This window comes from Hetaerina americana, unplaced genomic scaffold (genome assembly GCF_022747635.1).
Source record: "Hetaerina americana unplaced genomic scaffold, ioHetAmer1.1.p SCAF_50, whole genome shotgun sequence".
Classification (NCBI taxonomy): domain Eukaryota; kingdom Metazoa; phylum Arthropoda; class Insecta; order Odonata; family Calopterygidae; genus Hetaerina; species Hetaerina americana.
Genome location: NW_027287096.1, coordinates 2,011,880 through 2,034,596, shown reverse-complemented (window position 1 = coordinate 2,034,596; position 22,717 = coordinate 2,011,880). Strand labels below are relative to the sequence as shown.

The following is a 22,717-nucleotide window of genomic DNA, read 5'->3' as shown; positions in this document are numbered from 1 at the left end:
AAAAATGACAATAAAATATGATCTGGATTTCAAATGTCATGGTTCACCTCTAGGTGAAAGTGAGAGGAGAGGACTTATAGAAATTACATGATGCTGAGGAAGGTGGTAGGTTGGTTGAACTAATGTGACCAGCATTAGGATTTAAACTGGGTAAACAAACTTCATAAAATGGCAAGCCTTATCTCCTAAAAAAACTGTTGTTTGCCTTATAGCATTTAGCTCATGGTTATACATGACTTACAGGCACTTTTGAGAAATAGGTGAAATGTCTTAATGTTTCATTACATTATCCACACAGGTTTTTCCATGTGGCCATTTTGAATACTTGGAGCTGTGCGCTCCAAAACCAAATGATTTTGTCAGAGAAACTTAGAAATAATTTTTATATTTTAATAATAAAATCACTGTATCATCACAACATGTAGTGAGTTTATAAAAATACAAGAGTTGAGGCATCAAAGTTCATAATTTTCTTCTTTTAAATATCCTATATCTATGTAATTACATTCCATCTACTGTCTTAAAACCATATACAGACATATATGTACAATTTACAAAACCAATGTGTACTTAAATAATATTACACATTTGTCAAAAATTTACAAGTATGAAAAACATAGTGTGTTCAAAATTGAGACAATAAATGCATCATTAAATCATATGTAAGTCAATAATTATTATGCTAAAATTATATTTCATACCAGATATAGTAACAATTATTTAAAAAATTTCACGAAAAATACTATTTTGTATTGAGACAATGTTCCATGAAATGCAGAACCATACAAATAAATTACAATTTACACAATAACAAACATGTGGATCATCAAACAATATTTATCCAAAATCTGTGCAATAGATTTAAAATACCCTGCTACCTACGTGGTCATCACACACTAAATAAATAAGACCACACATAAATGGCCCTATAACTTGCAATAAAAAACATCAAGCATCAAGAAACAACTCATGTTTTCTTCCGCTTTCAATATGTGCTTCCCTGAGTTTCAATTTTACTCACAGTTGTAAACTATGTATCACATGACTTGATTCATTAGTTGATGTATTATAAGTCAAAAAACTAGATAACTCAATCACAGATGAGCATTTTCCACCACATGATATTTCTGATGGAGCAACTTTTACCTGGAAGAAATGAAAATTTATATTAGCTTCCTAGAACTATGGGTGTGCAAACATTTAAAATTTTTTTAAATGAGTTACAGCACCAGCCTTTTATTCCATACAAGAACACTTTGATTCTGATGCACAAAATGTATCCAGTATACCTATATGCAGTATACATGTATGCTTTACTTAAACATGATAATTTTTAATATGGACTGTATGCGCCATCTAATGAAAACTAAAACGAATACTATAACAATTAATATAATGAAGTTCAAATCATTGAGATAAACTGGATCAACATAATGCTGAATTTATAAATGAAATATAGATGTGCTATATTGCTGCATCTAAGTAGATGAAATCAGATGTGGTAATCAAAACAAATCTGTGGCTTACCTAAAACAACCATGGCTTTTACACTGAAATAATATGGATCACCCCAGGTGCCACATAATATGAAAAACAGGCTGAATTTTCCATGCTCAACATATACCTAATACACAAGTTCTCAATAACTAAAAAATGCAGCAGCAATCAGACAAATCCTAATATGACAGAACACATACTATACTTGTATGAGAAATTAAACATCATGATGAAACTGTTCTCATCCTGCTAAATTAAGACACCTTCAGATTTCTATACTACAAAGTAAAATGGTTGATGCAGGTTTAAGATTACATTGCATTTCCCATGAATATACATTTTTCTCTTCAACAGAGAATTTTTAAGCTTTTTGAGAACAGAGAAAAGATACAAGATAATAGAAGGTGACCAAAGAATTTTGATGTACAACTTAAAAAAAAAGTAAAATCCGTCCAGTATAAATGATTATGACAACAAATATTTTAGTCATGCTTGTCCACAGGAAACAAAAACACATTATGACTAGTGATTATAATTATTAAAAAAACAAATGAAGTTGGTAACTGCCGTCAACTCTAAAATTTCAAAGATTAACTGGTGATATGTGTATTATTACCATACAAGGTCACAAAGAGCATATTAACCAACCTGATCTCTAGGGCCATATTAATTACCTAGCTCCCTCCCACAACCTACATATACAATAAGAATTCCTTTCATACAAATTACCATTACTTAAACTATTCCTTATATACGTCACCGACACAAGTTCAAAGCATGGCCAACAGTTGACAAGACTGACTTTTCCAAAACATGATACATTAAAAAGACATCTATATCATTTAAAATCATATAAATATGCCTTATTTCCATTTATCCTATAATAGCACTCTTTACTACCTAATAATTAGGGTTTTCATACCAAATGTTACTTAGAAATTTTCACCACCACAATACAAAAATTTTCAATTTTTGTCTAAAATGCTTGAAATTTTAGTCTATGATTATTTCAGAATTTTCCTGGTTTCCACCATTTTAAAATTTGAGATCAAATTAATGAGTATGATTTACTATTCATTGAGGTGTATAATTTGAAATGTAAGGCTAACATTCTATATTACGAGGATCATTCAATAAGTAAAGAGGAAAATTCTCTCATTTTAAAACTACTGAATGAATCTTCACTATTTTTCAGAGAAGTTAGTAGGTAGCCTTGGGATGACCTCTGATCAGCTGTTTAGTTATTTTATATCAACATAACCTCAAAATCATCAGTTCACCATGACAAGTCCACTATAAGATTGCACCTTAGAAGAGCAGTGCTCTGTCATTAGGTTTTTAGTCACATGAGGTGCAAAACCTAGTAAAATACTTCCAAGAATGTTGATACAAAATGAGATAAGTTGTATTAATCATGCAAACGTTTACAAGAGGGTTAAACACATTTTAAAGTGGCTGAAAAAGTGTGGGTGATAAGCCCCAAGATGGATGTCCAGGCAAAGTTTCAGGTGCCTCATTGGAATTGAGGATCGATTTATTTATTTGCGATAAGAGAAGAATTACTGATGAAATGATAGCTAAGGAAGTTCAAGCAAGCGTTGGAACTGTTCACATTATCATTCAAAACAATTTAAAGTAGCGAAAAACGTGTGGAAGTATGAAGAGTGGTATTGTGATTAGATCATTTAATGTGGTGTTTGGTGGGACTTACAGGCATAGCAATACTTATCCCCTAGTTCCACCATTTAAAACCTGCCATTACCAGTATACTACCCTTAACCCTTTCACTGCTGTGAACATTTCCAGTAAATTTGCAGGGTATGCTGCTGCAGATGTGCCTTTTCACCAACTCTGTTGTAGGTTATCAATTTTCAAATTTTGTAAAAATTATGTTCGACCAAATAAATTATGAAACTTTTTCCACTACATTAACAGTAGAACTAGATTTTTCATCCAAAGTTTTTATTATTTGGATTATTTTATAATTTTTGGAGTCATAAAGGTTATGGCGACACAATAACCTCCATTTCCACAGCATGCGAGAAGTAGGATTGCGGAGAGTAAACCACAGTAAAAGGGTTAATAAACAAAGGCATTCATGAAGGGTGTAAGGCTATACCTACAAAAAACTTTGCCAATTTCTAACAAAAAAGGATTAACTTAGTTCAGCTTAAACGCATTCCCGATTTATGAGTGGGGAGAGATATACATGGTCTATTATGAAAGCAATGAGCATGATAATATGGTGACGTAACTACTCATGGCAGTGCGGTAAAACCAGTAGGGAAATGTGGTGAGGGGTCTGCCCTTCCAATGCAGCTGGTCGCAAGTTTGCTCCAACCAGTCTGAGCAGAAAGATGTGCCTCCGCGTGAAGTTTGTTTTTCGGCTTTGTAAATATTTATGGAGCGTTTGCTTTAACAGTGACATGCCATCTAGTTGTACATGTAGCTTGAAAAAAAATGCAAATGAAACATTCCAAATGTTTCAAGAGGCCTTCAAGGATGACTGTATTTTAAGGTCACAGTCCGAGAAGTGGCACAAGGCATTCAAGGAGGGCCGGAAGGAGGTCACTGATGAACTCCATTCCAGACACCCAACAACAGCCAGAACTGACAAAAACGTGAATCGTGTGCGCAAAGTTTTGCATTCCGACTGTCGATTGAGCATCCAGCGAATTGCTGACACTCTACACATATCCACATTTGTGGTACATGAGATAGTGACTGAGGATCTGGAAATGTGCAAGGTCTGCACGAAGCTTGTGCCATAAGTGTCAACGGAACACTAGAAAGAACTTCAAGTTTTGCTTCAGTTTAGCAGGCTGCTGCTGAAAATAACCATGAGGACTGATTTAAAATAAGAGACTTAACAAATGATCAGAAAGAAGAGAGACTAAATGCAAGAAACACAATTCACTCCAAGGTCTGGTTTAACTAGTGATTAAATTATGTTTTAATTTATTAGACACTGGTCAAATATTACCTTACACTACCACTATGCTTATAATTTCATATTAAAAAAATTGGGTGATATTTTCAAATAATAATCTTGAAAATCCTACATCAACATCTTAAGCAGCAACATAGTATCAAATAGTTTTAAAAAAGTAAATATATCAATGAATCATCCAAGAGCCACTAGCATTATTTTATAGAGAAAATGTCCACTGATTGTATGATAAATTCTAATACGTAAATATATATAAAGATAGACATAATCTATTAAAATTATGTATAAATATATTCTATAAATAGATAGTCAACTGTATAACAAAATTAACTGACATTATTTTCAACCATTGGGTACATTTAAATAGAATATTTAGTCATTACTTTTTAATTGAATACATTTACTCTAATTCAACCTTCCATTTTTTTATCATCACAGGTATTTAGTTACTTAAATGCATCAAATAAAAAGACCCTTATTAGTTTGCAGAGTAATATTGAATTATACTAACCTTTTCAAACAGCCTCTATTTTAAGACTCAATAGGATTGGCATCCAATCCCGCCCCTTGTCACTATCTTAGGCCACTTGAAGTTTTTCCAGAATTGACTAGTTTAACCATTTGGTCGTACTCTTGGGCCTTGTTGTATAGCAGAACCCCTGCTATAACAATGCATGTTCCAAGACCACTCAACACAGTGACAGGGTTGTCAAAAAGAACAACTGACAACCATATTAGGAATGCCCTTTTAGCTGTGTTAGCAACACTAAAACAGAGCAACAAAGGTAATAATCACAAACAGAGAAGCATGAGTTAATCAGGAAACAAATATGTGAGACAAACATTTTTGTAGCAAGGGGAAGTGGGTTTCCTTCTAAAATGGAAAGTTTGGTTACATGCACTTCAGGACTAATAAATTAGGTTTACTGCCTCTAGGTAAACAGAAATTCAATCATTAAAAGGGTTCCAACATGCTACAAAATTAGGTGAACCTCTGCCTGTAATAAACTTGTCCGTAATGGTGCTGTAAAGTTATCACCTTTCACCAGCAACTGGAACAACGACAGCATTCAATAATAAAAAAATGATTAACTAATTTAAATATATCATATATTGCTTGTGCTTCCACATGAACCTTTAAAATGTAAAAAAATTGCATCCATGACAAAATGGCATGCTTCCAGGCTAATTTATTTTTGTGAAACTATTCTATAAATTATTGTGAATATAGGTATGTAAATGTTTGGATTTTTTTAACATTCATTACATAATGCGTATCGTCATTTTTTGGATCTGCTGAACATTTTTGCATCGATAACGCATGCGTTATTGATGGGAAAATACAGAACTGGGAAAACTGTACTGCGCTAAAAGTACACAAAAGTACACAAAATTCAGATCACACTCAAAACACCAGTCAGTTTTCCTCTGACATGCATAGTAATAGCAATAGTTCAGATTTTCAAATATCTATTAAAATTTGAAAAAATTAAATTCTAAAAATGCAGCCTATTCAGCACTGTTAAATTTTGTTACATATTTCTAAAAAATTCCTGGTTTCCTAGCACTATTCGGCCAAAAAAAATTCCAGAATATTAGTTTCGTGAAACATTACTATCACCGTAAAAATTTGCTTTTCCAAGCTCTAATAAGTAAAAATAGTTACATTGTATTGCTTTACTTTATATAATATGATTATGTTTATCTGGCTATCTACAACAGCGCTACTCATTCAAACTTCAAAAATATCATACCAATAGTGCATTGTTTCTAAGATTTTTCCTCTTTAAAAACCTTATGAGGTCATTGTATTACGATGTATTTCCGTGAATGTCCATATTTTTCATGACTACACATTTCTGACTTCAGGAGACATTTTTCATTTTCTCAGATTTGTAGCTATCCTACATATTACACAATGGCACATGAATATTGTACTATGGCAGTATTCATATGAATGTCAGATGAAAAACTTTGAGAATAAGGGCAATATTAACATCTAGTCTATTAAAATTCAGGAGCAACATTAGATTTGCAGAGTAAAATCAATCCTAAGGAACTGTGGGAGATGCTGCAAAAGTAACTTTTAAGGAAGTCCTAATATAATTTACAGATTCAGGTGTGATGTGGTAGAACTTCCATTATAACAGATATGAAGACAACAACAATTTTCCACTAAATAAAAGTTTATTCACAACCAGTTTCGATGCACAACACAATTTTCAAGTAAAGCTCTCACTGTACAGGTCCAATATATATACAATGGATATTGGAGGTGGGGAAACCAGGGTGTAACCACGTACTGGGAGGGGTTAGATGAATGGGAAAAAACCCAGACCTCTGGGGATGGAAGAAAAAAAAGCTCGTAAAAGTAGGGGTAGAGGTTGAGGGTTTGTAGAGGAAGAGAGAAAGACAACGGAGTACGAAGACTCCAGGTGGCTGCATATTCTGACAAATAACAAATTTCAAAGCAAAACATGCGACAGATAATTCCATCACTCTAATCAAAAAACTCAAAGATATAAATATCCCCACCAATTGTAAATTAATTTCTTCTGATGTTTCAAAATTATTCACGTCTATTGCCACTTCTGAAGCCACTTAACTGGCAAAGGACATTCTACTATGCACAAATATTTCCAAAGAAAAAGCCCATCAAATATACTCCCTCATGAACCTATGTATAGAACAAAATTACTTCACGTTCAATAACAAATTCTACCAACAACCGGAAGGCCTGCCATGGGTTATCCCCTCTTACCTCTATTAGCAGAAATATTTATGGACAATCTGGAAAACACCATCTTCAACTCAGCTAAAAACTAGACCGGAAATGTTATATACTGGTTCTGTTATATAGATGACATTCTTTGCTGCTGGAAAGGAACCAATAGACAACTAGACACCTTTGTTTCATTTTTTAACTCGGCACATAAAAACATAATATTTATTATGGAACCAGTACAGAATCACTCAATTAACTTCCTAGATCTAACCATCAGAAGAGAGGGCTCAACACACCAATGTTCAATTTACAGGGAGCCCACTTCTACAGACTAAATTATACCACATGACTCCCTACACCCTATTGCACACAAACTAACCAGCTACACACGATGCTACACAGACTCCTCAACATCCCACTTCAATAATCCCACAACCAAAAAGAACTAAATGCCATTATAACTATAGCCACTAACAACGGATACAGTATAAACCTAATAGACACCCTAATATACAAAAAGAGGTAAACCAAAGCATTACAGAGCATGACTTCTTTAACCTGGGAAGCATCTCCCTCCACCCGAAACTCAACGTTGGTGCAGGATACCCTACATTGGCCACCTGTCAAATAAAATAGCCACTAGATTCCCCAAAGAAAAGTACAGAGTTTCCTTTTACACCCCTTTAAACCTATCCAAACTACTGAGCAATTCAAAAGACAAGGTGGATAGAATGCAGAAAAGTGGAGCATATGAACTGACATGTAACTCCTGCCTCGCTAAATACATATGCCAAACAGTCAGAGACTTCAAAACAAGAGCAAATGAGCACTGAAAGTGTCTACGGAAAGGAGATCACATAATTGAAACCGATCATAAATAAATAAAATAAATAAAAAAAAATTAAAAAAAAACGACCTATTTCCCTCCCTCCATCTTCTTGCCTAAATTCATCCAAAACCAAAGCATAGCATAGAAAACTAATGGTTGAACAACTGGGGTTTACCCCAGCAAAGGACCAACTTTTCTTCCCCCTCACGGATGGACCCTTCCTTGAGACCAGCCGTTCACCCAGTGATTTGGTCCCAACCTAACACAGGAGGACACCGGCCTCTCTCTGGTTGCAGCCAAGGTAGGGGTCGACTCTTGGCACCCGGATAATCCCCAGTGGAGGAGACTGATCGGCAAACAGACCCCACCCAACACCATGGGCCACCACCACTCCTTTCCCACACACCGTGGGGAGACGGGAAGATGGATGCCATAGGAAGAGCAGATGGGAAGAAGGGACCACCTCATCACAGCCAACTGGAATCTTTGTATTCTTTTGACTTTCCCTCTTCCCCTCCACCCACATGTGTACACACTTTTCCCATCCCAGGAGCTTCAGTTTTATCCCACTTATTTAACCCCTCCCAGCACGTGGTGACACCCTAGTTTCTCCACCTCCTATATTTAAAGTATACATATTGGAACTGTACGTGAGAGCTTCACTTGAAAATGATGTAGTGCATCAAAACTGGTTGTGAATAAATTTTTATTCAGCGGAAAATTGTAGTAGTCTTCATCTCTGTTTTAAGGGAGTTATCTGCTAAATGCACATTACACTGTAACAATTTCTAAGTGTAAAGATTATCCTCGTCAAGGCAAATGATTTTCACACTTTGGAATTGTTGTATTTGTAAAATCAATCAATTAAAAATATTTTCAAAGGAGACCTTGATTTGCCTTAACTAAGGCTAAATATACGTACATCTTTATCTGGAAGCACAGAAAATCTAAATTCTGAACATACAGCCTACTTGAGCATAATTAGATATGATCACTGAAACCAACAGGTACATTAAATGGATAGGCAAAGTTCATACTTAAGGGAACTTCTAAGTTAGGACACCCTGAAACTTATTGTTGCAGATAATTGGATGCTCTGTTTTAAAACAGGTTTAAAAAATCTATGGTTGTTTTAGATCATTCTTTCAAAATGAATTGAAAGCATTTGAAAAAATAATCGAAGACTGCATTTGATTATTTTTATGAATGACTTTCAATCAAGAGTCAATGGTGTAGTGGGTATAAAAAATGGAATGTTAACAAGATGAATATGGACTACATTTGTACATTGAATGGTAAAAGATACAAAGAGCCAGATAGCTGGAAAATGAAAACTAGCTAAATCAGAAGCTGTGCCAAACCAATCACTATACATACACATTCATTTTTAGTAAATTTACCCCTGCAAAATTATTGACAATTTAATATTATGCGTGAAACAGATATAGGTAAACAAAGTAGTGGTTAAATTGTAACTTCTTTAATTTCAGAGAAATTTGTAATTATTTTCAAATTTACCTATTTTGGTTAACATAAATGTTCTATGTTATTGAACTAATTAATGAGGTTGGAACTCATCCGGAGGAATCTATGGCTGAATCATGTAAACATCAGAACCAAGATTAGTGAACAGAATAGATCCTTACAAATGTACAAAATTAATAAGCTTCTGAATTAAAAGAAATGATAAATAATATAACACATAAATTTACTTATTTCATGTTAAATAAAGTTATTAATAAATATCTATTTTATGTATATTAAGGGAAATATTATTTTGGACTCATAGCAGACAAATTATTTAATCACATAAAGCTAGAATAGAGCTACCAGGAAAGGAATGTTCACTAGAAGTCAGAAACTATTATCTGAATAAAGTTAATTCTATAGGACTATTATAGAACAGGATGGGAGGTTATTCTACATAAAGAGAAAGCAAAACAGGTTTGCAGAAGGCTGCTAAGCACCTGAGTTTGTCTGAACCTGAGGGTATTTTTGATCTCATAATATATTAGCAGATTAGAAGCACCTAGATAATAAACAAAGATAATAAAGACTTCAGAGGTTATCATAAACTTGTTTTTACTTATCACAATTTGATTATATAAATACCGAAAATAAGTGTTGAACAGAACAATATATGTTTCATATAAAGACCTCATAGCAATGTTAGTTTCTCATTTTATGAGCATGTAATCAAGAAAATAATTAATTCCCTTCTATTGTACATGGTATATCCAAAAAGGAATACAATTATGCCTGTGAAAGTTTTTATTAAAAATTAATACTGATAAATAATAATTTTAATAAATTTAGTTTGCAAAAAAGTAATATTTGCATTACTTTCCAGACACACACAGTATGATTAAAAGATGGTATCAAAATACCCCTTGATTTATTAGCAAGAAGTAGTTTACATAATATGACGCAAGTTCAAAGTGGTGATCATACATATTATTGTGGATTATTAATTAACTTAAAAACTGGCAATGGCATCCAATAATGAAATAATTATGCAAAGGTTTGAACATAATTATTATTCCTCAGAGAAAGAAGCTATTTTATTTCCCTCTTCTCTTAAGTTTATAAAATCCAACCATAGGATGATGCCAGAACCTTCTGTATACATACATGAATATTTAATTACTACCAATCAAAAGTTTACCTGTGTGTTACCGGTCCTATGTAGCCCATTAGAACATAGGCTGTGATGCTTTGAAAATGGAAGAACACGCCATTCAGCAACAATGCAGCAAGGAGGGTGGGATCAGAGGTTGCTTGAGCCCAACCAGCTGCAGATACTCCACCAACATCAACCAGGAGGACTGAAGCTGGTATTTGTACAACCATAGATGCCATACTTGTATAAAACTGAAGCTCAGCTGGGCTATAAAACATGAAGGATAGTACTTATATTGATGGTAACCCATTATTAACTATGATATTGTCAGTGGGGAACCTGTATATATTAACAAGCAGCTTAATTAATCCTTAATATATTAATTTTTGCCTTGAAAATTATTATCATGAGATATTAGATATTAGATTGAATCAAGTGGAAAACTAATTCCCCAAGCGCCCCATGCAAAATTCCTAGGAATAGTTCTAGATGGGCGGTTGTCCTGGTGGGAGCATATATGTCACCTGGGCAAAAAAATGAATACCATTTGCTTCCTTATTAGAAGCATCAGGTTTACCGTAACAATGGATGTCCTCATGTCAATATATTATGCAAATATCTACTCCTGTATAGTATATAGTATCCTTTTCTGGGGTTCTTCTCCGCTTGCAGACACAATATTTAAAATTCAAAAGCGAGCCGTACGGCTAATTGTCAAAGCAGAGCATAATGCTCCTTGTCGTCCATTATTCCATAAATTGAACATTCTACCTTTGCCATGTATTTATATCTATGTATTACTGGTGTACACCTTTGTAAACCTTTCAATGTATGACACAAATTGTGGTATTCACCACTATGGGACCAGGTCTAAAAATGATCTGCACCGAACTTACGTAAGAACTAGAACCACCGCACTAGGCCCTAAATCTATGGGTCTCCTTATGTTTAATAAGCTAAACGAGGACCTGAAATCCAGCACAAACATTTATCTATTTAAAAGAAAATTGAGAGCTTTTCTTCAAAGGAATTTGTTCTATTCTATTAGGAATTTCATGGACCATGAAACTTAGAATAGGCATATGTATTTACATTGTGTATTATTGTATATATTGACGTGTCCTATACTATGTACAATTTTTTTTGTATGATGGTCTCTGGACAAATAAAAATTATTATTATTATTATTAAATAAACTGGAAACTTCACTGCAAAATATGAATTAGCACATCTTTTAGCACAATTGCATCTTTTGCAATTAAAATTAATTTCGACTCTACAAAGAAAACATAAAAACTGTAACATAAAAAAACCATAAACACAGTAATAAACCCGAAGGTCGGTTTGGTAGGTGATGGTAGAGTACACCCAGTACTAAGCCCGACGGCATGTGAAATTCACACATCAGGGTAGGGGGGCCAGTTCCTTTCCCTGTGCCGGTTATGGTTTCCCAGGAAGACCTGGTCCCCAAAAAATCACATAGCTTGGTTTGAGCTGCAGGTGCCCAGAGTGCCTTGCCTGGGAATCGAACCCAAGTCCCTCCAATCAGCAGTCCAACTCTCTACCCACTAGACTACCGCGACCCACTATAAACTGAACAGACTAGATTAAACTTCTACTGGTTCCAAAAAGTACAAATCAAAGAGGGATGGATGTAGACTAGATATAAAATTTATGCTTTCTGGCTATTCAAATTTCACTTGTTTTATTATCTCCATATCAAAATATTTTGTCCTTATTCACCGACTTCTCTGTCAAGTACAAAATCTTTTTATGGGCATATCAAATACTTCCACAAAGTGAAGCCTGAAACCATCGAGGATATTCAATTGCTTTATCAAGAATTGGCTCTGATATCTAAGAATTGCATTGTCTATCCACTGAAGTGTTACTTTTAAAACTAAATACACATTGATAAAATGCTAAGAATAAGAGGCATTTTCATTAGCATATTGGTAAATGGTATCATAATACTCACGTGTACTTGAAGTTGTCACCGCTGATTAGCATCTTGGAATACACATTTTGTAAACTGAAAAAAATTAGGAGCATTAGAATCATTAATGAAAAATTTAACTTACACAAGCATAAAAATTTTACCTACACAACATCCCACCAGCTGTTACAAGGTTAACTGGCTGGGTGGAGTACAGCAACAATGATGAGAAGAGAGGGGAAGATGTTCTTCCACTAACCTTATGTGTTTTGTTATAATAACCCATTCTTTCCGAATGAACTCATTCGTGTTCTGTTCATCTGTTTTTAAGTCTCCCTTTCAATCCCTCGTCCCTTTCCGCGGGGAAAAATTCCTGCTACCTGAAACGTTGGGTCGCATTCCCTACCTTTTACAGTCTCTTTGGGGGGTAGAGTGTTTTGTGGTGCATGTTCATGTGGTAGTGATGTTTCACATTCTTGCTTGTTGTGTCCTGGCTTGCGTGTTGTAGGATGGCTATCTTGCTGCATCCTGGGGTGCAGTTTTTTGTTTTGCGGTATATGTGTTTGCATGAGTGTTGGATGAAGGGATTTTTGCATGAGTGTGTGCGCCACTGTGGGTGTAATTTTCCATGTTGTTGTTTTGCATGTGGCATTGTTCCTTTTCACGGTTGGTGACCTAACACCCCCCGCCACACGCCCTTGCGGCGGCTTGCGGGGTATTATGTAGATGATGTCTGCCAAGGAGAAGTATTTATTATACATTTTGCGTAAGAAACATATTTGTGAATACTATTGTTCATTAGGCTACATAAATGTATCAAAACCCCAAGAGCTTCCAAAGTGGAGATGCACTTGAATCATTTCCTCGCAGTTACAAATCATATGATCAATAAATACTGTTCTAATACAATAAATACGCTACTAACAAATACCTACAATAAATACGCTACTAAGTTTATCATAACATCGTTTTACAAATCTAGATCCTCTACGCTGCACGCGACCCAATTCGGCAATCTTGATTACTGCAGCCTCTAAAAATTAAATCTATAACATCGCCTTAGCTTTCAGTGGGCACTACAGCACTCGCAGTTTCAAATGAAGAAATGACGGAAGCGAATGCCACTCGATACGTGCACAAATTTGGGAAAAGGTAATCTCACTTTACCCAAAATGCCGTGGTCCTACACTTTTGAAATTCCGGGAAGACCCGAGAGTGAAATCGAGACCCCGTCCTCCTTTAGGCGGACGAATTGACTTTGAAGGTCTCCCTCTTACGCATACAGATGAGCAACACACAATGAACTACGGCGATGAAATAAAGGGAAATGAGAAAGGAACGACATGAGAAAGTTGGCTCCAATTTAAAAAATATGCAACATCATCTACTCAGTACTCGCTGTGCTCTTGGACAGAATATTTTTGTACATCTGCGACCTCTTCAACGTGGGAATCGTGAAGCTCCCCACGTAATATTCTCCTAAAAACTGCAGAGGGTTCATTTTTACAGCTCCATAAAATTTCACTTCCCTTCTACCTCGATTGTACCCTCCCAAATAGGAGGCTTATTCCCCAATGATATGGTGATGTTGACTACAGTTTATTGGATTCAGCGCTAGCGATATTAATTCGTTTCCAGGCTCAAAAGACCACGACTTCCGGAAAAATTATCTTCAATATGCTCTGTACGGAACCCAAGGATGATATAATTGTCCAACACCAGTATAATTTACACGATTGCAAAGTTATCAACATTATGAAAGAGTGCCAGAGAGCGAAACCACAAAACAGCTTCGGCCGAAAAAAATTATTTGAGCTCAAATTCCTGAGCGCAAGACCCCGACCTTTATAAACTTTGAGATTACTGCTTTTTCATAAACATTGGAAATGTCAACACGAATCCACGAAAATTCAAATATCAGTGATGCATAAAATAAATATACGCAATTATTATACATTTAAAAAAATGAAGCCGGGAACTCAACTTCTATATTTTAATTGCTGAAGTCACAATAGTTTCGACAAACGAATGCTTTCCACAAATCCACATCGAATTTAAGTTTTTAAAACACAGCATATTGATTGGAAGGTATTTCAAATTTAGCCAGAGTCATAGAGAATGCAAGGAGGCAATATTTACAATTTCCTTATCACGTGAATAGAATTCCTATTATAGTAATACAACGGTATCTTATTTCACTAGACCAAGGTCGTCATTCGTAGTTATATTTTCATTTCACTGGACTAAAAAAGAACTTCCACCTCTCGAGTTCAAGCACCTTCCATCTTCTAGGACAATCCAGTTTCTTGTCCTCGGCGATAAAAGTAGTACGATAGTCCTAACAAAAGGCTGCACAATACGTGAATAGTTGGACACCATAAAACCAATTCACATTGTATTTTCCGAAGGTCGAAATCATTATCCGACAATATTTATTTCCTCTAATCCTATATCTATTGTACTTGTGTACGAGAAGAGGAAATCGTCCAAGACCAACACTCAGGCATTGTTCACCTCTTTCTTCTCAGATGACAAAGGTTTTGATAAAAAAATCGTTACCCTTTCCATTTACATGAAAGCACTTTTGGAATTTTCTAAGCATAAAATTATTGGTTCGAAAACGATAAGACAACCCATGCAAGTCGTAAAACACATGGAAATACGAAATAAGAAACCTTCCTCTCCTACTTCCACGACCCTGACGCGAATGAGTGTAAACACAGATCATGAAGGTTATGCGGCAAACATGATCTCACTGAATGCCTTTCCAATGATCAAATAAAGGAGTAGTCCGTAAAGTTGGGTCACAATGACGAAAACAACTTTCTCACATGTAAATCCGACCGGCGTAAATAATGACGAAGATTCATTTATGAATTACGTAAAAAACAAACAATCTCGCAAAGTTGAAGAACGTGTATAATCTATCATTCTCTACTCCTAGGGAGAAATTGGCCCATCCCTGAAATGGCCGACACATGAGGCCTGACGAAGGGAGACCATCAAAACCGAGAATCATGGTGCACTACATATGCAAGCAATGACTTAAGAATGCTTATTCATCCTTAAAAGGCAATGTAGGAGGCATTCTTTTAGAGATTTTGTGATGTGATTTTCAAGAGTGCTGAATTATAAATGAAGATACTGACAATGTTCCATTTCTTGTGAAAATTTACCCATTTTAGTCATTAGGTTTCTCACACTAGAACTTTAAAGTCAGAAAATCACTTCATTTTAGTGAAGTATACAAATTATTGCCGGCCCCGGTGGCGGCGGGGTAACGTCCTCGTCTGCCATTCCAAGGGTCGCGGGTTCGATTCCCGCCTGGGGGAGTTTCCCTCCATCTAGGGCTTGGGTGTTTGTAAATGTGACCATTGTTATCGTTATTAATAGTTCGATGTAAAGGCCAAAATGTGCTGTTTTCGGAATACTGAATAAATAAATAAATAAATAAATATTGGGAATGGGAGGTGATATTCTGTTAACATCCTGTCACAAATAATAAATTATATAAGAATTAAAAACATAGTAAAGTGGCTATTATCACTTCTAAAGCTGAGCAATCAATCTCTGATTACATGAAATAAGTGAAGACTCCAGTAGTACATTTGGCAAGTTTTCCTACAGATATTCTGAAAGTGAAAACCGGACAATATTCTAAACCAATCCACTCATGAACCAGGTCCTACTTTTAAAAGAATATTTTATCCTTTTCCCCATTTCATTCAACTAATTATTATTTCTTACAGACACATAATAATTGAGATTCGTATACTTGATGGTACTAGTGAGAAATGAGAATTCATTTTGATCATACGATAGACAGCAAGATAGCATGCATATATATATATATATATATATATATGTGTGTATATATATATATGTGTATATATATATGTGTATATATATATATATATATATATGTATATATATATATATATATATATGTATATATATATATATGTATATATATATGTATATATATATATATATATATGTATATATATATATATGTATATATATATATATGTATATATATATATATGTATATATATATATGTATATATATATATATGTATATGTATATATATATATTAACAGAAACAGATATAAGGAAAAGGGATAGGAACACATATAAAGGACGAACACAATAAAGGTGGGGAAGGCGGAATCGAACGGATCACAAGAGTAAAAATATTTCCTTGACCGGGACTCGAACCTCGGATCTTTCCACTTGCCGGGCGGATGCTCTTAACCACTTGAGCTATCGAGGCAACGTAATTTACCCTGAGATCCGTGGGTCTAATATGTCGCCAAGCGCCCCGATTCTTTAGCCAAGAGATGGCGTCAGGGGACTGTTTCAATTCCGCCTTCCCCACCTTTATTGTGTTCGTCCTTTATATGTGTTCCTATCCCTTTTCCTTATATCTGTTTCTGTATATATGAGTATTTATTCGCCGTTTGGTGGGATTTCGTGTTTGAATGTGTATATATATTAACAGATGTACAAACCCATCACACACCATGCATAAAATTTCAAAAATTCATTTACACAAGGAAAGGAGCCTCCCAAACCTTTGTTAGAAAATTGCATTGAATCATTAAATACATGCCCAACATTCGTGTTTTTTGCCATGAAAATTTTTCACATTGTTTAAAAAAAATTATGCTGTTGTCATCTCATGTAATACCTTCAAAGTGAAATCAACAGCAGCAGCATCAGAGAAGACACAGAAGAGGAGTGAACCAGTTAGAAGATAGACCCAGAATTATACAATTGGAAAACTATAGAATGACAATAAAATAACTAAAAAATAAAAACATAAATAAAACTATATAAGTTTGATTTCATGTGCAGTAAAAGTGGTACTTGGGATAATTAAGAATGGGATGGAAAGGAGGGAAAATGATTACTGGGGATGATCAGTTCAGAAAGGGGAAAGGCAAATGATATGCCATTGCAGTATATCAGGTCATCGATAAAGAGGAACACAGAATATAATCCGGATTTAATTGTTTGTTTCATAGAGTCCAAGAAGGCATTTAACAGAGTAAACAGGCTAGAATCAATGACTAGATTGCAGATAGTAGGAGCATTTTGAAGGGTTTATAGGCACCTTATCTGGTATGAGGCTAATCTGAAAAGTTCTCAGTCTGACAAAGAAAATTACAATTTATGTTTTCAAAAAAGTTATTTTTCAACATATTCGCCTTTAATATATAAAAATTTTATCCAGTGGTGTCCCGGTGCCATTATCCCATCTCTGTAGAGTTCTTCCAGAAGTGCAGCAGAGTACTAGTCTACAGCCACAATAGCATCTTGAATTGATGAAAAACATTGACGAGGGAAGAAATTTTTGCATTTTTGGAGGGGGTGTAAGTCTGAAGAAGCCTAAGCCAAGGAATAGGATGAATGTTCCAGTACTTAATAATGCAAATCCTCCAATTTCCCATCATCAAGTGACTTTTATGGACAGGTGTATTGTCCTGATGGGAAAGTTTTTTCCCTCAGCAAGCAGCGCTTCCATGATTTTTTACATCCAATTTTATTAGAAGGTTAGAATTTAGAAGAATTGTTTAAGTTATAGCTTTACCTTTTTCAAGATAGTCAATCAGCAGAGTTCCTTATGCATCCTAAATAACAGATGCCATCACCTTTCCCACCAATTGCACCTTTCGTTAGTAATTAATAAGGGAGGTGACCGACAGCTGAGGTCATTTGCACCATTAGGGATGAAAGGGAAAGGAAGGGCAAGGAAAAACCCAGCATCAGCATTAGCCTACAAAAGGCGACAAGGGGTCCATAGTATAATGTCCCATTTGACAAACTGCATACTCAAGTGCTATCTACAAATTCACTTTCTTCAAAGCTAAACAGCCAACCTCTAACAACATGGATTGTAATTTTGATTCTGGTGGGCAATGGCAAGTCCCTTTTTCATCCATTGCCAGATGTCGATGCATGAAATCACTCATCTTTTCCATAAAGCATGTCAAACACTCTTTGGAAAGTGTCATCTGAATGCATTTTTGAATCTCAGTGAACACTCAAGTTACCCATCTCGCACTAAGCTTTGTCATGTTCAACTCTTTGTGCAAAATGTAACTGACTTGTTCTTGTATGTCCCTACAGTACAAATAGTTTTGGGCACCTTCATAAACCAAGCTTCTAAAATCATATTATGCACTTTTTTAATGAATTCCGGTGTGGTTGCACTTTTCGGACATACTTTATGTGGATCATCTTGTAGGTAAATATGGCCTGAGAACAAATAGCTCAACGCATTATGGGCTCAAGAAGAACTACATTAGGCAAAGATTTCACAAGGATGGAGTTACTGACATGAACAGTGAGAAAAGATGCTACGAGAAGACTTATTAAAACCTTGTCATGGAACATGGTTTTGAATGGTGCAGCTAAATTGCCACTGAATCAAGATGATACACATAGGCATAGATTGTAGGTTTTTTGAATGAGGGCATGGAGGCATATGAAAGAGATAAAATGAGCAGAAGAAAAACATATGAAGGCCTGGCAGGTCACGGAGATTAGGAGATAGCTGGTCAAAATCCAAACGAAGCTGGGAAGGTGGATGAAAAGCACTTTGAATGGTTTGCTGAAGACTGCGACAGAGGAGAATGTGATGAAAGCTAGGAAGGAGTAAGAAACGGATAGGCATGCTGAATGGAATGAATGCAGAAAAGAAGCTTGTGGAATCGAAGGTTTATTATAATGTCAAATGCTACTTTATTTTGTTAGGAGAGGCAAAAAATTTACCATTCCTTAGAAAATGTCCATTCAAAACCTACCTTAATTGATAGAACACTAATAATAATAGTAATACATGACAAGAGAAATCCTGGAGAGCAAATAAGAGTTTTGAGGCTTCACAAACACTGCATTAAGCATCCATTTCTTTTATTATGCAAAGATAAAAATTGGTAAATGAAGAAAAGAGTTAAAAGCAGGGAGATTTAATACAAAGTGAGGGGATATAGAAAATGATTGAAGTGTTTGTGATTGGGATTTAAGTGTTTATAATGCTGGAAAGTGAAATGGAGCATCCATTTTTGAATACCTAAACTTGATACATGATATCGTGTTCACTTTCATGGCATGCGTTCACTCAATGAGGAAATTCCAGGGTTTATGCCAGAATTCCTGGAGGTTCCTTGAGTAGCCTAATTCAGGTTTTGCCATTTAAGCTATTCCCAGCTCTCCTGGGTGGATGAAACCCTGATTATGTTGACCCATCTAAACTTAACAGCTGAATGTATTTTAGCTATCAAAACAAAAGAATGGTATAAAATGAATTGTGTGTGTTGAAAATATTTTATTAGCACGGTATGACTGAAATGAATAATGGCATGGTAGGCATGAAAGTTGGTGTGGAATTCGTAAAATCCCTGAGGCTTGCTGATGACCAAGCTTTAGTTTGTCAGTCAGCCAAGGGGTTACAAGCATTGCTAAGAGAATTGGGAATTCAGTCCGACAGATATGGGATGAGAATCAATATTACTAAAACAAAGGTTATGCAATTTTCCAGAAAGAAAAAGGCTTAGCTAAACATTAAAATAGGTGGGCAAAAACTAGAGCAGGTAGAACAGTTTACGTATCTCGGTAGTGTTTTGGACCAACACGGTCAAAGTAGTAGGGACGTAAGGAGAAGAATTGCGCTAGGCAAAGAGGCTTTCACAAGGAGGAGGGAGTTGATGACGGGGACTTTGAGTAAGGATGTTAAGAAAAGACTCGTAAAAACTTTGATATGGAGCGTAGCTATGTACGGCGCGGAAACGTGGTCATTGAAGCAGGAGGATAGACGTAGATTGGAGGCTTTTGAAATGTGGGTGTGGAGAAGAATGGAGAAGGTGAAATGGACAGAGAAGAAAACAAATGAGGAAGTACTTGGTATGGTGGGCGAAGAGAGGGGTTTGTTGGGAGAAATCCTATGGAGGCAGGAAAAGTGGATGAAGGGGGTGATGACCGGCAGTGGGATGTTGAAGACTGTGATGGAGGGTAGAATGTTGGGCAAAAGAGGAAAGGGAAGGAACAGGATAGGGATGTTGGACGGGATGAAGGGAGGAAGAAAGTACGCGGAGATGAAGAGGGACCTGATATAGAGTAGGATGATGGATATTGTGTTTTGTTAGGAGAAATAAAATATTTGTTTGGTAGTTGTGTCCATCCAAAAACCTACCTTAACCGGTAGATTACCTAATAATAATGACATAAATTTTAAAAGCCTGCGGAGTTCATTAAGTTTTAGAAGTATAATAGGTCAAAAATATTTATTTGTTAGTAGTTGTGTCCATCCAAAAACCTACATTAACCAGTAGATTACCTCACCTTATAATAATTTACTGATGACAAAACCAATGTTCAATAACGGGGTTTCTCTGAAGATCCAAGTGACAAAACACAATTACCTTCCATCCAATGTCACCATACTGCTATGCATGACGAGTATCATAAAAGAATAGAATTTTTTGCGTGGTTCACAATTCAATATGCAGAGTGTAATATTATAAGAGACACTCACCATTCTGTTAGATTTGTGGCCATAGCTGCAATGAAGCCTCTGGCATCGAAACTCAGTTCATTGGCAGAACAAAGGGCCAAGCCACTCATGACAGGGATAAGAGATAAATTGACATACAGTCCTGTGTGTTCACCTAGTAGAAAACGGGATATTAACACAGTAAAGAGGGGCGCAGAGCTTTTAATTGTTTCTGTAAAGCTCACAGCGACATAATTCAATGCAACTAATCCCAAAATAACAGTCGTAAATCTGAAAAGACAAATGGAAAACTCGTCTCATGACATTGATAATTTAAAATATATATTTACTACACAGAATGGAAAAATTGGCCGAAAGTAAAAATCTAATCCTAAATCATTTACTGTAGACTCAGTCAATAAGTTTGGCAGACAGGATAAGAGAGATGTTCTACACACACTAAATATGGCCAATAATACTGTCTCCAAAACTTTGTAATCAACACATAATCCTTACCTAGTACACCCAACAAGAAGCATATGTTTATAGAAACCAGGAGGTCTCGTGAGGCGTTTAATAGGCTTGTACATTCCACATGGAATGTACATTTGCACAAATCCACACGTAGTTGTCATTAACATTTGAAATGTTCCTAGGGACGAATAAAATTATCTTACTTTAAATCGAAAGTTTATACATCCATTGTTTTCTCTCTGCATATAACAGACCTGTAATATACTCTAAAAATAAAACTATTCCTTAAAATTGGTGATGTTTAATTACAAACAGGTATTAGGTTTAACCATTCGTTATACTTACCTAACACTGCAGGGTCTCCATGCATGAATGAGAGGATGTATTTATTTAGGAATAAGGTACAACCACTGAAAAAATACCAAAGCACCAAAAAGAAAATTGCACGAATGTTCAACAGCCCCTTCGAATCGTTTGTCATTATATCGTCCCTCTCACTCTTCACTAGAGAGGCTCTTCTAGTCCGTTCAGGATTAACATAATGTGTAAACTGATCTTCAGAAGTTATTAGAACACTGGGAGTATTCACTACGGAAGCACCATCCTCATATTTATCCATTCCTGTTAATTTTTTTTCTAGTAAACCTTTACTTCCTGAGGAAGCCAAAATGACATCAGCCATAGAATGAGCTGTTCGCTATCACTTAAAATGCCCCATTACAACCTAAATACCTGTAAAAGCAAAACAACTATCGTATAAATTACAATACCCGAGCAGTGGTACACTTAATATCCCATACAAAAGAATGAAATGCAACATGATGCACCCATTAATCTCATATGGTGAACTAAATAAGGCATTAATTCAAATCACGTTGAAAGTTATTTAATTATTTATTAATTACATGCCGTAAAATGTCAGTATTCTCTATCACTATCATCAAAATCCTTTAGAATAAACAAAACGCTAACGCAGTTTTAAAGGTTAAAAATCATTCTTACCATGAAAATTGAATAACTCATGCACGGATATTGAACTAGCAGAAAGAGTATATGAAGGTTCGTTCGTTATTACTGACTGACTGACCTTATCTTCCTTCGTTTTGAGTTCCATCGAGGTGGCAAACTATTTACCAACTTTTCGCTATGCCCTCTTTCGCAGAGACGAGATAATTTTGCCGGCGAAAC

General features: G+C 35.5%; 1 protein-coding gene across 2 annotated transcripts; it reads right to left on the bottom strand.

Annotated features, from left to right (window-relative positions):
* Positions 1-417: 417 nt before the first annotated feature.
* On the bottom strand, positions 418-22,673 carry LOC139694566 (solute carrier family 35 member E2B-like). 2 transcript variants are annotated; one of them, XM_071593068.1, is made up of 8 exons: positions 22,617-22,673; positions 21,875-22,261; positions 21,572-21,707; positions 21,098-21,346; positions 12,600-12,653; positions 10,667-10,888; positions 4,959-5,213; positions 418-1,146 (listed from the first exon to the last, which is right to left on the bottom strand). In XM_071593068.1, the coding sequence occupies exons 2-7, from the start codon at positions 22,209-22,211 to the stop codon at positions 5,021-5,023; spliced, it is 1,191 nt and encodes a 396-aa protein (XP_071449169.1). In that variant the 5' UTR covers positions 22,212-22,261; positions 22,617-22,673; the 3' UTR covers positions 418-1,146; positions 4,959-5,020. The 2 variants fall into 2 exon arrangements, with proteins under 2 accessions (XP_071449169.1, XP_071449170.1); XM_071593069.1 differs by having other exon boundaries at positions 22,532-22,637.
* Positions 22,674-22,717: the final 44 nt, after the last annotated feature.